General features: G+C 27.6%; 2 protein-coding genes across 2 annotated transcripts; one reads left to right on the forward strand and one right to left on the reverse strand.

The window, feature by feature from the left end:
• The first annotated feature begins 8151 nt into the window (after nucleotides 1–8151).
• On the forward strand, nucleotides 8152–9240 carry LOC126680975 (zinc finger protein 1). The gene has a single exon (XM_050376302.2). It carries the CDS (start codon nucleotides 8237–8239, stop codon nucleotides 8903–8905), a length of 669 nt encoding a protein of 222 aa, XP_050232259.1. The 5' UTR covers nucleotides 8152–8236; the 3' UTR covers nucleotides 8906–9240.
• A 3811-nt stretch (nucleotides 9241–13051) lies between these two features.
• Nucleotides 13052–15175, reverse strand: LOC126680970 (uncharacterized protein At2g39795, mitochondrial). The gene is made up of 3 exons (XM_050376295.2): nucleotides 14862–15175; nucleotides 14021–14346; nucleotides 13052–13460 (listed from the first exon to the last, which is right to left on the reverse strand). The coding sequence occupies exons 1-3, from the start codon at nucleotides 15093–15095 to the stop codon at nucleotides 13301–13303; spliced, it is 720 nt and encodes a 239-aa protein (XP_050232252.1). The 5' UTR covers nucleotides 15096–15175; the 3' UTR covers nucleotides 13052–13300.
• Between the last annotated feature and the right edge of the window lie 1486 nt (nucleotides 15176–16661).

Consider the following 16661-nt stretch of genomic DNA (forward strand, 5'->3'; position numbering starts at 1 on the left):
GCATACCTACTAATATAACTACTAAATATGTTAAATTTTAGTTAAAAATTTATTTGATATGATCAAAATAGATTTTTACTAATATTATAGTAGAAGTCAATCGTATTAGTAGGAGAGAAGAATTACTTAAAATAATTAGTGTTTCATTAGCTTAACTAAATTAATTTACAATTTTGTATATACAGTAAACTCTCTGATGATTAATACTTTATAAATTAATAATTCTAATAATTAATAAAATTTTAGGGAACCAATTTGAATATTACATCTTATAAAGTATTCAATAAATTAATAATTCTAATAATTAATAAATTTTTAGTTCATCATGTATATTAATTATCAGAGGGTCGACTGTAAATTAAATTTACAATCTTGATATAAAATTATTAGTTGGCTTTAATACTACATCTGACATGGCGGTGATATTGAACGACGTATTTATAATGTATGATGTAATAGTATATGTTGTTTAAAATAAGAATTTTGTTATTCACATAAGTATTCAACTAATCGCTGCATGCATCATCTAAAATTACGAAATAAAATTAATCTCAAGATAGAGATTTTTGGTGCAATATTAAAAGTACAATTGAAGACTTTTATTGTCCATTTAAAAAAAAGGTATACGATGAGAGAAGAAAATTGGAAATTATCAATGTAATCACCATCTATTTTTTACAAACTATATTTTGTCAGTCTCTTTCATTTTGTTTATTTATATTTGTGTTGTTTTTTTTCTTTAAATGAATAATACTTTTTACTCAAAAAAAATAAGAGTAGATATACGAGTCTTTCAAATTGAAATAATCCCTACCACAATAGAATACTATACTTGCTAATCCCTATTAGTGTTACTAATATTTTATTAACCCTAACGAGTTCGTATTTCGTAAGTTGCAAGATTCACATATCATAAAGGATTTAATGATTGTGTATAAACTATACAGGCGGCGAATTTCGCATAGTTACACAACCAATATTGCAAGTTCTTTTCCATCTTTAACGACCAAAGACTAAAAACAATTTTAAATCTTCATATTTCTAATGGTATCAAAAATTTAATTTTTTTTTACTTTTTAAAAATTTATTTAAACTTTTTAAAAGTTCCAATTGACAATTTTTTTTTAATTTTTCATAAAACATTTACATATTCAATTTCCATGTAGCTACAATTAAATCATTTTTGTCAAATTGGATAGAGTTTCATCGAATTGATCAAATTGATATAGAATTATAACTTTAAAAGGTTTAGATAGATTTTTGAAAAATCAAAAAGTTCTGATTTTTTGACACCACTAGACCATCTTTCTAATATTCTAAACTTAATCCATAAAAATAGTTTCAATAAATTAAAAAATTGGCAGTAGGTCTAATACAATTTTCAAAACGAAAAGTGAGTTGATAAAACGTTTTTATTGTCTAAGTGAGGTCACGATATTAGTTGCACATTTTGTAACACTTTCCTTCAAAAAACAAATTACAAAAACTTACTCGTTTTGCAGATGATGAACTATTAATTGCATAACATTAGTAATATTAAATATAATTATCCAATCAATAAATATCATTTGCTCATCAAGAACAAGCATGATAAAAAAATAAACAATAGAGATAGGTAATCTCTTAACATATAGTTCTCATGTACCTATCAAATGTCAAAGAATGTGAAGTAAACAAAAGGATATATAGGGCTATATAGACCCTTAGCTAGCTATGAATTATTAGTAAAAAACAAACTATCATTTCATGCTAATTTTAATATTGATGATTTAGATGTGTATATATCATATACGTATTCTAAAAGGAACAAGTGATTTGAAAAAAAAAAGTAGGGACTCTCGATGGACAAAATTAGTCATTTTTCTTTTAGGTCTAATAGCTTAAAAAATCCCGATTTTATACATTGGTGTTGAAAATTTATCAATTTCACTCTATTTTACATTTTATCGTTCAATTGTACCTGATTTTTTAATTTTGTCAATTTTTTTAATTAAATAATGAAAATTTCAATTACTATGTTTATTGATAAAATTAAATTCATTTTCATTCAAAAAAAGTACAAACAAGTCCTTTATTTTTAAAAACTAACTAAAACCTATAATCAAATTAAACTAATTTAAATTCTTAATTAATTTAACTAAATTTAAATAAATTTTAAACATGTACAATTAATATATGCTATACCTGGAGAACGATTTTGATTTTTTTTCCCAATAAAAAAGACGCCAGTTTAATATTTCAGAGTACAATTGAAACGATAAAATGTGAAATAGGGTAAAATTGACAAATTTTCAACGTCGGAATAGGATCGAAAAGGGGTTTTAAAATTCGGATTTTTTTTAAGGTATTAGACCTTTCTTTTATGGCTTAATTCCTTAAAAAAAACCCCCACCTTGTACTTTTTCTTCGTTTATACCCTGACCTTGTAAAAACACCATTTGTACCCAATTTTGGGTTTTTATGTTTCATCTCTACCCAAAAGCATTAAATTGTACTTTTTTTCATTTGGAAAAGAGTCTAAAACATACTTTTTTCTATTTTAAAATATACAAATAAATCCTTAAACTTAAAAAATAATCAAATACATCCAAATAATTAATTAATTTTTTTAATTTGATAAAATAATAAAAAATTAAAAAAAATTATTATTATTTTTAATTTTTTTTGTCGGAAATATTTTTAAAAAATTAAAAAAAATTCGAAATATTTTTTAAAAAAATTAAAAAAAATTATTATTATTTTTAATTTTTTGAAAAAGATGGTATTTTTGTACTATTAATAACATTAATATCTAATTCGTATATAAGTTAAAAATGAAGGATTGTTTTAAACTTTTTTTCAAATGAAAAGAGTACAATTTAATGCTTTTGGGTAGAGATGAAACATAAAAACTCAAAATTGGGTACAAATGGTGTTTTTACAAGGTCAGGGTATAAACGAAAAAAAATGCAAGGTGGGGTTTTTTTAAGGAATTAAGCCTTCTTTTATTATGTGGAACCTTACCTAATTTTTATAGTGACATATTCAACTATTTTTCACCTAAATCAAGGGTAACTTTGGTTTTAAACTTGTGATTCGGATTCACTTTTTACCATTTAGTTATTAAAATTAATTAAAAATAATATATTTTATTTTTAGGTTAATTAAGAATAATATTTTATTTTAGGTCAATTTAATATAAAATTAGATCATCTCAATCCTTAAAACTTGTTTATATTTGTAATCAGTCTAAAAGAGAGTATTATTCTTAATTGATCAAAATAAATGAGAGTGAGTTATTAATTTCGAATTACAAATTCAAAAATCGGATTAACCCTCTGCTCATAGTAACAGTACTAATGCATATCTTGAGAGAGTGATGTTGGTACAAAAGATATTAAATTTTGATCACCAAGCTTATAATTGAGTGTTTATCTAATTAATTAGGTAGATTTCCTTGATGTTTAAATTCTATTTTGTTATTATTTTTAATTATGAAGTTTCAATATTCAATTCATAATTAATTCACCTGAAATTGGTATCACTAATCAAAAAATTATCCATTTTTCAAGTGTCCCATATTTATAAAGAAGGAAATCAAGTTGCAGATATACATGCCAAACACAGAATTTCTGTTAAATCTCATATCCATTTGGTGAAATCTATCACGATTTTAGTCGATAGCCTTTTTATAAATTCTGCTCATTTTGATTTTCGTTTATTCTTTTTTTTTTCTCTCTTCTAAAAAAATCGCAAATTCTAGTAATTTTTTTTCCTTGTTCATTTGGGTTGGGAGGTGGTTTTGGCTTTTTTTGGCCAAAAATCACCTCCCCAATCTGTAAAATTCAATTTTTTTTCTAGTTTTTATTTTTAGTTTTAAATAAAGTTTCTTTTTTGACCAATTTAGTCTAGATTTAGAAATAAATTTCTAACTTAGTATCTTAATTGGAATTAGATCTAATCTAATCGAAATAAAGAGTAATTTTTTTTTCATTTTTAAATATGAAATTATTTTTTGCGGTGCAAACGACTTGGATCTTTGAAACATTTAGAGTCGCCATCTTACGAAGGATTTTAAACTATGAATCAGAGGCAGTTCGAGCTTCGGAGTTGATTAATGAGGAAAGTGTTTCTGTGTATGTTGCTTTAACGGTGGCTCAAACGATGCAAGACCATCGAGATCAATAACCACTTAGTATGAAACGTTTAGAGATTAGGCTCTTCTAGAACGTTCCGGAAGTTGTGAGAGCATGTTAATGAAATCAAGTCTAATTTTTTTGGATGACCAGCTTAGTGGTTAGAAAAGCCCTAGTCGATGACTGTAATTTTTTACAGTTCTCATCATCTCGTTTAGAATAGTTCACTCAATGTGTTGAGGAATCGTTCATCTGTAATTTTTATTATTATTAATAACAGTTTTAGCCTTTGAGAAAAAAAACTTTTTTTTCATTAATAATATTTTTAGATATTAAAAGCGTGAGAATGCTAAAAGGATGTAAATCTAATTAAGATTGTCGGATGCGTTTCTTGATTTTTAAAATCTAACATTTTACTAAAAGAATCAAATATCCTAATTAATAGTCATATATAAAAAAGTTCAATATATTTGCTATGTCTAATAAAGGTGAGTATCTAGTCAGTTCGGTCGAAACCAAATCGACAATATCTTAACCGAATTAATTGTTCGGCCGAATAGTCAAAACTGAACCAACGGAATAAGAAATTTTAACCAAAACTCAAACCAACCGCATAAAAAAGAAAAAAAAAATCAAAACTGAACTGATCGAATAAGTAAGTTAATTTGGTTAGTTCGACCGACAAAAATATAAGAAAAAAATTCAAATTTTTGTTAATTCAGTCGTTTCGGTTAATTTTGGACAATTTAAAACTTATAACAAACTGAAAAATTGAAAATCAAAATGTTTTATATTAAAACCGAAGTGACCAAATCAAACTGACCAATAGTCACTAGTTCAGTCGATTAATTTCGCAGACCTTTTTTTTTTCTCACCCCAAATGTCTGATGTATCAAGTGAAATTCTATACTAATAGACTTTTCAAAATGAAAAAAGAAAATATGATGCGTCTCATGTACATTACAAATAGTAAAAAAAGAAAGCAAAAGTTTTACATAACTTTTCAAATCTATTTTAACCCGCAATTATAAATAAAGTTGTCCTTTTCCAAATTATTTGTCATTAATCTACGAATTCAATTACTCATTATTTTTTTTCAACTTTCCCCTTATTTGGGATTCTCTAGTGTTTAATAATTTTAATGAGAGTACCATAGTCATAGTAGCTATATATTTCTTTATCACTGATTCTTTTTGGCACTTGTGAGGAATTAATTTCACCATCTTAATAAAACTATATCTAATGCACATAATATTAATTTAAAAAAAAAAAAGGTCAAAGTTTAGATTTTTTTAATACTTTATTACAATCTTAAATGACAAATAGAAAAGCACACAGATAATAATAGATCAAATAGTATAAGTGTTATATCAGAAATTAAGAATTGATTATAAGATTTTTCATTAAACTGAATTAATGTGTTACAGCTTGTATAAATAGAGAGATTAGCTCCACGTGTCTAACTCTTATTTACAGATTTAATCTAACGGCTACTACCTCTAACGGTAACTTCACTAACAGAATATTTAATTAACTAAATAACAGAAATTAAACTAACTTCTGTTTCTCTGTTGTTTAACAGAATGCAGTCATCTTCTTCATGCTATTCAGATCACATACTGAAGTGGATTAGCTTGCTAAGGAAGCTGAGATTGTACTGTTATATTTAACATGTTAGGTAGTATAATGTAAAGTCGTAGATTAAAATTTTTCCACAAACACTTCCCTTCCTAATTTTTGAACAAGAAAAGTAATAGTTTTCTTAATGTTAAAATATTTAAGTTTAAATTATTTTTTTAGATGAATCGGAAAGTAATTTATGGGAATTAAATGGTAATGTTCGTATCAAATAAATGAATTTTGATATTATTTATTTCATTATATTGTCTTAAAAGAAAAATAAGACATTGGATGTTACACGCCTTAGAGGAAAATTAAGATATAAAAGTTATATAATATGCTTACTTTAATACAATCATGAAAACGACATTCCCCTCAGTGCATGAATGCTTGCTTATAATTTGATTATATAAATATTCTTTGGTGTTGCAATTCCCACAAGTCAACATAATTACTGACTAATACCCAATAAGATTGTCAACAATTTTTTTTGATAATATAAGGAGGAGGAGCGTTTGTGGAAAAAATCGAATCCACAATCTAGCAGTTTGCTGCTTAGCGGTTATACTATTTGAATTATAGTTCATTGGTTAAGATTGTCAACAATTAATCTCACTTGATGATCATCATGCTAAATCATCCCAACCAAGTGATCATACCGTTTCAATCAATACATCTCCCCCATTTTCTCTAATGGAATTGGCCCTTTAATCTCACTTTATTTTGATATGATCATTTATACTTTTAAACAATTCAAAGACAATGATCATTCTATTTTATAGTATTAACCTTAAACTTCCGATACCTATTTTAAAAAGGAGAATTTTTTAAATAAATTCAATTTATCACATTATTTATGTACTAATTTATCATATTATGACACGTTATTAAAATAGTGGCACTATTATAATTTTGTTTATTGCTTATTTACACTTTTAAATAGTAATATTACGATAATGTCATTATTTTAATAATGTATCATAATATGATAAGTTTAGTTTATGGATGATGTGGTAAACTAACTCTATCTAAAAAAATTTCCTTAAAAAGATAAAAAAAATAAGACGAAAAAAGCAAAACTCAAAAGGAATGAAAACGAAGCACTTAAAAAGGGTAATTAGTGTTTGGCAAAAAAAAAAGGGTAATTAGTGGGGGCAATTTGGGCAGGTAGATGTTCCAACTTCCAATAAATACTATGACACATTTAAGCTAAGTGTTTGATGCTTGAACTGCAAGTGTAATATCGCACACAAGTAACATAATAATAAAAAAAGATCGAACCCACAAAAATTGTATCTCGTATTGAAATAGTTTTTTTTTTTTGCCAAAGGAAGGATTTCATTAAGAAATTATCGACTTACAAGTCTCGATTCTAGCCACAAAAGTTGAATAAATAATTTTTAAAATTTAAACTAATAATAAATAGAAATAAATTACTAGAAAAACGATGATAATAAAAAATCTAAAATATTATTTTCATGTGAGTTTTGAATCAATTAATACCCTATTAGTTATTACTATTAATTATTTTATGTTGCTGGTGCTATCTATGGCTAAATGAATTAGCAGTACTATTATTTATTTTACTATATTGTTATTCTGTTGATTAAATTTATAATTTTAATACCTAGCGAATGATTTTGATTCCGCTGTGTATACCAATCCGGTTATAAACCGGTCACGACATTGATACTAAAAATTGGTATTAAGGTTACATCACAAATAGTGCTAAAGATTTAGCAAACCCTAGTGTAGGGAATAAAACTTTACAAAGTTTTGCAGGATGAGTCCATTTTATGTGTGAATTATTTAGGATTCCAAAAAGAAAAAGGCTAGTAATTTTATCTAGGATTGCATATATATATATATATGTCATCCAAGTCGTAGTCATAAATATCCAAGAAAACACACAATGCCAAGAGATATATAAAGAAACAGGAATGTCAAGTTAAAGAATAGATAGAAAATCTATTTTAGCTACCAAATGTGTATATATGCAGAGGTGGAAACAACATGTATTTGGGTGTTGCTCATGAGTTCTATTCAAAATCATTGTCACACAAAACAAAATATTTATGTGGCGGATCTAACTCTTTTTAATATATAAAATCATATATATTTTATTATAATTTTACAAAAAGGGGTAAATATAAAAAAATTAAAGTGCGTATAATTATATTATTAAATTTTATATTAATAATATTAATTTAAAAATTAATTTTATAAAATAAAAAATTATATTTACGCTCTATATAAATCCGTATACGTCTATGTCGTCTCTGTATGTGAAAAGTCTTAGTCCTATTAAGTCCTACAAAATTAAGACATTGTAACTGTAAAAACAGTTCCATAGATAGGGCACATAGCTAGCATTAATTAATTAATATTACCATATCAATTAAGATTTCATCTTCCCTTCTCTTTAAATTTAATTTTGTCTATAATTAAACCCAATCTCCTCACTCTCATTTAAATTAATTTATCAAAATATTTGTCACCATATGGAGTCTCAAGAAACATGTCTCTCTGAAACTTCAACCATAATCTCACTTTCAAATCCTCTAAAAAACCCTTCAATGGATACTCCAAAACAAGAAGAAAATAATCTTGTGTTGGATCTAAGAGTTTCAAGCAAAGAATTGAATCTGATAGACTCATTTGAAATGGCTTCATCTCATCAGAAATCATCATCATCATCCGATACTACTCCTAAAGTATTTTCATGCAACTATTGTCAAAGAAAATTTTATAGTTCACAAGCACTCGGAGGTCATCAAAACGCACACAAAAGAGAGAGAAATCTAGCGAAACGCGGACAAAAAACCGCGTCGTTTGGTGTAAATAGATTCTCTAGCATAGCTTCTCTTCCTCTGCATGGCTCTTTGAATCGATCACTGGGAATTCAAGTGCATTCCTTGATCCACAAGCCAAGTCTCGGATCATCATACGGGTCGAGACTACAAGGATTTGATCAGCAACCGGCAGTTGGAAGATTGGTTTCGGAGAGGTTTCATATGGGAAGTATTGGATCATCACCTTCTAATAATGGTATGGCAAGATTATTCGAAACTGGTTCGAGAAATTTTTCTTTTCCGGTAAGAGAAAGTTTTAACTATTTGAAGACTAAAAATGATGATTTTCACAAGCTTGACTTATCACTTAAGCTCTAATTAACTACAGTTTTATGCCGGCCGAGGTTGGATTGGAGTGGTAACTGGTAAGGGCTCGATCAGTTTCGTATTCGAGTTCTGAGTATGCGATTTCTTTATAGTGACTAGAGGAGCTTTGGCGACGTAACTGGTTATACCTGGCTTGATTCGGATTAATCAGGATAGTGGCTCCGGATATTAGATGGTATTAAAATAAGTATAGTTTTATTTCTTATCTTCTTTTTTTGATTTTGGTGATGATTTCATTAGGATTTTTTGTACTCTTCTCCTAAGTTGGAGTATCTCTTGTAATTAAATCCTTTCTTTTTTTGGTATTGATAGAGACTAATTTCTTCTGCTGATGCTTGAATTGGAAGATTGCCAAATTTTGTATATTTGGTATTTAAACCTTCAACTTTAAAAGATGTGCTATATTAGTACTAGTCAAGTAATGCTTCTATATTTTCTCTAAATTTAGTAAGGCCTTTGTTTCTTTTTTTTTAGTTGAGAACGTATTATTACTCTAAATCATTATATAATATAAGTAATGCTATTTAAACACATTGTGCCAGTGACGTGGCAACAAACGAGTGAAAAAATTAATTTTTTTAACTATATATTTTTAAAAATGTATTGAACAAATTAATGAAAATTTAACATGTAAGAAGGGAAACAAAATATGATACAAATTGGTGGATTATAAAGTATTTTTTATTTAATATTTGGCATCAATGTAAAGGGGCTATTAAATTTAAAATCTTTCTTAATTTCTTTTCTATATACAGATTCAAAATTCAAATTTGGATCACAATAAATAGCAAACATAAACATATCTTAACACTCCTGCTGGTTCATAATATTTATCGCATTTGGTTATTTCATATAAATCAAAAAACAAATAAATGTGTCTTAATTTGTTTATTAGTTCTTTTAACTTTATTAAATTATTTATTGTTAGGGATAAATTTAAAAAAATAGCAATAAATGTTTTCTTAAAATTCTAATATGATAAATATTGTCTATTAAAAGAAATTTTCAAATGCGACAAATATTATAGACAGGATAAAGTAGGTCATTAAAAGGGAAAAAAAGATGGGGGAAATATTTATTAGCTGATAAATGCTGATATTGGTGTAATTGAGATCAACCTTAGAGTTTTTCACTGATGGGTTTAGATTTCATATCTTCATCAAATATTAAAAACATTGGTGAGAGTAATTGATTTTATATAGAATGTGACAACCTCACATGCTTATTAGAGTATTTAGATTTAACCATGACCTAATAATTAGAACTAGTTAATAGGTGGTTGATCCTTTACACTTATAAACTCATTTATATTTATTCTATTAAGCAATGTGCAATTATCTTTTAACATGAAATGTAAGATGGTGTTGGATGCTAGTGATTCTCAAGTGTGTTTTTAAAAGATTATATTTATTTGGGTGGATGTGAATACTTAAATACAAAATAGTACACTCAAATAAGTGTTTTAATCACTTAACCACATCAGCCTAATTATAAAATGAAGACAAAGGTTGGTCAATTAAAAAAGAGAGCAACATGAGTAGTTCTTAAGAGATCTTCATCTCAATAATATTTTCTATTAGAGAAAAATAATGAATTTAATAAGAATTAAAAAATGATTTTAGAAGCTATGACCAATTTTTTAAATATATATATATATATATATAAAATATAGGTCCACATATTTAAAATTTTAATTTGCAAATGGATTAAAGATTAATAAATGAATCACACTTTCACTAGTTAATAAAAAGTTCATATGAATTATCAAAAAATAATCATATGATTTTTTTTTAAAAGTTAATTGGTTCAATAACTTATTACATCTGTTATTTTTTTTCTGGTTTGAAAACGAACTGTAGGTTGTAGCTCAAATGGTATAAGCGCTGGATAACAAATTGTTAAGGTTGTGGATTCAATTCTTTCCATAAGTGCTTCCCCATTTCTAATTATAAATTAAATAATATTTAAAAAAAAGTTAAACTAACCTCCGACACATTTATTGATTCAGCTGTTTGGTTTTTAACATATTGGCTATAATTTTTTTTGGTATAGAATATATGACGTGTTTTGGACGAGTTTCAATTATGAAAAACACTTTTTAAGTTTTTTATATTTAGATTAACTCTTATTCGAGTCAGGCATATCTATTGCGAGAAGAAAAGTTCAAACCCTAAATGTTAAATAGCTGGATACATAAGCACCGTTTGGATTCAAGACTTCAAAAGAACGTCTTATCAGCTCAACTGCACAATAAAGATAAATTGGCTATGACTTTAAAATAATGCAAAAGAAAAAGAAAATTGAAATGGGTAGGTATAGCTAAGGTAAGCATGTGAAAGTAAGGGCACATAATGGCCCCTCAGCTATGCAATCCACATCATTTTTCCTATATTATACTGTGGTTAAATCTTCAAACCCTTGATTTCTTACCTAAGAGATCTTAATAATAGGGTCCACTTAACAGTAAGTCCTAATCAAATTGATGTTTACAATTAAGATCATGTTAATCAATATCATTACTAACTTAACCCTTTTTAGGATCAACTTAGTATTAAGTAATGACAAAACCCTAACTATTATGATTATGAATGACATACTTAATCCCTACATGAAAACCTCACATCACAATTAACTGATAGAGTGACAAGAGTATCCCTCAAGTTTTGACTTTGAGAATGAGATATTTGGTGGGGTTTTTCCATGTTTTCAGATTTAGATATATTGTCCACTTCTTATGTTAGAATGCCTTTATCTCAACATTTTTATTGCATTTAAATATTATTTTTGTGACCTATCATTTTGCCTCTAATTTAAGAAACAATTTCAAGTACAAAGAGTTTAGATAGGGATACATGGAAAATATGTTGCCATGTCTTTTTTTTGAGAGAGTTCTCTCATATTCTCATATCATTCGAGTTAGAACTCATTTAATTATACCGTATTATTTTAAAAATAAATCTATTTTTTTATCAATTTTATTAATTATTCATAGTTTTAATAATATTATTTCAATTATAGTTAAATCCTCACGATTGTGCTAGTTGAGTTTGATTTTACTTATATGACATCAATTGAATGATTGTACGTTATTATATTTATTTCTTCTATTCAATTGAGTGAATTTGCCTTCGATAAACAGTCAGTATATGGCTAATATGTAATAGAATCATATTTAATTAGAAAAATTTGGTTATAATTAAAACAAAATTCTTTACATGTGGCTATAGTTTACAACAAAACTCATTCAATGATATATTGCTATCAATTTACTAAGATCACTTTAAGTGAAAGATTTGAAGCAAGAGTTAGTCTTCTATCTTAAGATCTTACAATTATTAAAGTACAATAAGGTGGATTGTTTGTCCATATTTTTACATATAAAATTAAGATTTGAAATCTTTTTAAGATCTTAGACCATGTATCTGTCCTCTTTCATATACAAAAATCCAAATCCCATTTTACATCATTTTCTCTTGCTTAATGACAAGAATGCACTGAGCTATCATCGATGATCCTATTGAAAACTTGGATAGTAATTGAAAAATTAAAGCTAGAAATGGTCATTATATACTCCTAAGATAACATAATAATAAAATCAAATAAATATTAATCCATTTGATGATGTATTAAAAATAAAGCAGTATTGCACATTAAGAGTACTATAATCGTAATGAATACTCTTCATTAAATAAAGCGCAATTAAATATTTGATTCGTATTTTTTGGATAAACATAAAATAAATCATGGAATTTAACATGTTTTGTAATTTTAATACGAACTTACACGAACTATTTCAAAACAAGCAATTTTCTGATATAATAAAACTTTAATGTGACGCCAAAATAAATATCATCACGCTACTATTCATGCATCCACATCAGCAATTTTTATAAGAAAATTGTTCGTCGTCTCAAATTGCAAGAAATTAGTAATTCATGTTTCATATTGTCGAAGTTGAAAGCTCATCTTAAAATTACAAAACAAGTTTATAATTACCCCTTCTTGCAATGACATTCATTTTCACCTAAACAAAGTGAATTCTATTCACTAGGTCAATTTGGTTGCAGAAATGATTGCCTGTGATTTGGATTTATCAGCACCAGAATTAGATGCCTCCATTCCACACCAACAGCTGAATTTTCATCCAGGGCTAAAAATGTACTTCTGCTTCACTTCTATGCATACTTGATCAGGTCCACAAAAAGTAAATTACAACTCAAAGTTCAGTTACAATTATAACCCAGAAGACTAGAGATTATAACAAAAAGGGCATGTGGATTGCGCTTATCAATCTGGCATTCTGTTGATCCGTCTTACCACTCGAAAGCTAGTAAATTTTCGGATCATATAAAGTATAATCACCAATCCACCACTAGAAAACAATCTCTACTCTTCAATGTAAGATTTGACAGTACCCATCCACCTAATGTATTCAGTTTTATCTTTGTTCTTCATGTATTCATGCAAGAAAGCTGCCATTTCATCATCTATACCCCTTGCTTCCAAAAAATCGTAAAGTGAATCTTGTAGTTCATCATCTAATTCACTGTAAAATAATTCCATTATCAGAAAATGGTGGAAGAAAAAACACAAAAAAACAGAAGATTGAAAGCAACACATGCCTGTTATTAAAAAACATATGCCAAAAGGAAACAAAATCTAGAAATCCAACTTCAGCAACTGTCTGATTATAGTAAAGTAGCTTCTATTTCTACAGTTTGCTTGAAAGCGAAGTTAGTGACTAAACTAAACTGAGGCAGTTCTGTCGCAGGGAAACTAAATCGCATACATGGAAAACTTTCGAAACAGAAAACCGCTAAACATAGGACTCGAGAAGTTTGTGTGCAAAATAGAGAGGAATTCATACTAGACATCTAGTATCTATTGCTATTGGTATCATGCAATTTTCTTTCTTTTCCTATAATTTCTCAGCAAACTAACTGTTATATTTTCCGTGTGCCAGAGAGCATTCAAGTTAACTCACAAACACGGCAACTAAAGTGAGGCTAGAGCCTCACTTGCGCAAAATCAATTTATAACCTTTCAAATATTCGACATTCTCCATAACTAATAACATATCTAAATTAAAATGGAAAAGGATCATACTCGACATCAGGACCAATATAGGCCTTAGCTGTCACTTTTTCACTGCCGCGAATGAAAAGCTTTGTAATCTGTAAGCTATCTGGCCAAGCTGAGCACATAATCTCAAAAGCATCACCATCACCCTTTGAGATACAAACAACCAAAGTAATGTGAAGCTGCACTTTATTATCCTTGGAAACATCACTCGATTTAAAACTCGGAACAGCTCCATCAAACATTGTTGCTTCTATCTTAATATCTTCATTCTCTGCATATTTCCTTTTCATTGTTATCCACTGCTCACCGGGGCGTTCATCAATCTTGAAGGACTTGAACTCTGTAACAGGCTGCATAGAAAAAGTTGAATGCATTCTAAGCCACAATCAGTCACTATCAAACAACACGAGCTCATTTTCAAACATTCAAATTATGACAAATAATCATGAAAGTACATTTTTCTTAATAATAGTGAATTTTTGTTCTTCAAAATTAAAATGTTGTGTAAATTGTGTTTAACTTAAACAACTAATAAATTAAAAATACACACGGACACAGGAAAACGGGACACTTGGACAGGGCGAAGCGGTATTATTTTATTGTTTCCTATATAAAAAAAATGAAGTTCCGTACCCGAAACGTTTGAAACAGGACAGGTTGATCGAATGAAGCGTCCGTACACTTTTAATTAATAATTTCCCTTTAATTTAATTATTAACATGTTCTATCAACTTGAACTGCTAATATATACCCGCTAAACAATATTCAATTTAATAAAAAAAAAATTCCTCTAAGCTGATTTGGAGAAATAAAAACAGCAAAAAAAACATAAAAAATGAAATTTAAAAGAAGGATGAGTACTTACCTGTTTGGGAGGGGCACGATCGAATTCGTATTGAATTTCATTGCGTAGTAATCTAATCATGTTCTCTTTAATTGCAGATTTGCGCATTTCTGAAATGTAATTTCTTGTTGCGAATTGAAATGGGTTTAGCTTAATTTCGCTTTTGTGTTGTGGTTGTGCGAATTGAATTTGGGGAATTAGGGCGTTTTGAGTTGAATTTAGGGTTCTTCTTATGGCTCGGATTAGACGTGCCATTTTTTTGCAGGCCGTGATGAAGCAGTGGCTGGGTTTTAGGGGTTTAAGAGATTTCCAACATTTGACTGATTTAGTTTAAAGGCTAATTACTACTAGCCCCATGAATTTAGATCCTAATTACTTTTTTCTCCTCATTTTTTAAAAACTCGTTATTTTTCCCTTTCATTTTTATCTGAAATCTATCGAAAAATCTAAATATGACAAAACAATAGAACATTATTAGAAAGTTAGTAGTTTGAAACTAAATTCATAGAGTGATAGTAATTAACTCTTACTTTAATCGGGTAGCATTTTAGATTGGAGTAATTATTACATTAAACAGAATATCGTTCATTTTGTTTTTAAAAGAATATTTCTAACATTTGTCTGCATGTTTCATGAAATTTGAACTAAGTTGAAAAAAGTTACACTAAATTAATAATATTAAATTCTAAAAATATATTAAATTAAATAATTTTCAATCATTTTAATATAATGTCACGCTTATGAAGTATGTAACTGTTATTCAAATCTTAAGAGGCGAAAAAATTATTACTTGTCAACACAAATTATTATTTTTATCATTAAAATACAAACTTTTTATCGCTCACAATTCGAGCACACATCCGAAAAATATAATTTAAGACATCTTTTAGAATTATAATCGCAATCACATCGGTTAAATTCAAAACCCATTGTGTTAGAGTGTGAGCAGTTTTATTATACTGAAAATATCAAAAACTGAAATCAAATAGTGGGTGTCTCCATAAATTAAACTATGGTATTAAGTTATTAACATAATTGTTATTCAAATCCTAAGAGGCAAAAGGGAAAATACTACCTGTTAATCTTCATGTAAAGTTCAGAAGATTTCAATTGATTCATTAGCTCTAGTTATTATATCTATATACGGATGACTTGGTGAACATAATTTATGTTCAAATTTCTCTTAATTTAGAACTTCTTGAAAGAAAGATTGAGAAATCCAACATAAAGTAGTAAGAATTATGACAGCATATGCAATGTATTCATTTATGAATTTTTAACTTCTTTATAAGTTACTTTTAAAAAAAAAATCAATATCAATCTCATTCATTCAGATAGATTCGAAACATTTACAACAGTAAGATATTCATATAGTTTGAAAATTAATCCTAATGACGTGTCAAGAAACATGTATTTTGTGCTAAAATATTCACTGTCTACTTCGCATATCTCCTTACAAAATCAGACGATAAACAATGCAATTTTCCAGAAAAATGTTGCCCTCAACCAAACCAACTTTTAATTCGTCACTTAAAACTTAATTAATATAATCCATTAGGCTTGTATTCAATTTAGAAATGAGCATGCAAAGTCATATTAAGCAATATGCCTAATTAAGTGTAGTGAAATTGAGCAATATAAGGAATACACCTTATTACCAACTTGCCTAACACTAAGACAACAATTTTAATGATGAAGGATAACAATAGGTATGCTACAGACAAAAAAATTTATCCAGAAGCATAAATTTTGCAGGCACAATCATATTCTTAGCTGTATGACTAGTTTAGAGGTTTAGGTGTCTAAAAGATAAACAGGACG

The sequence above is a fragment of the Mercurialis annua genome, linkage group LG5 (genome assembly GCF_937616625.2).
Source record: "Mercurialis annua linkage group LG5, ddMerAnnu1.2, whole genome shotgun sequence".
NCBI lineage: Eukaryota > Viridiplantae > Streptophyta > Magnoliopsida > Malpighiales > Euphorbiaceae > Mercurialis > Mercurialis annua.

Excerpts from the sequence above, each read along its gene's own strand:
- LOC126680975 (XM_050376302.2), top strand. The coding sequence starts at position 8,237 with ATGGAGTCTCAAGAAACATGTCTCTCTGAAACTTCAACCATAATCTCA.
- LOC126680970 (XM_050376295.2), bottom strand. The coding sequence starts at position 15,095 with ATGGCACGTCTAATCCGAGCCATAAGAAGAACCCTAAATTCAACTCAA. Across the intron at positions 14,347-14,861 it reads ATCGTGCCCCTCCCAAACAG|CCTGTTACAGAGTTCAAGTC; the intron begins GTAAGTACTCAT and ends TTTTCTATGCAG. Across the intron at positions 13,461-14,020 it reads TATATTGGTCCTGATGTCGA|TGAATTAGATGATGAACTAC; the intron begins GTATGATCCTTT and ends ATTATTTTACAG.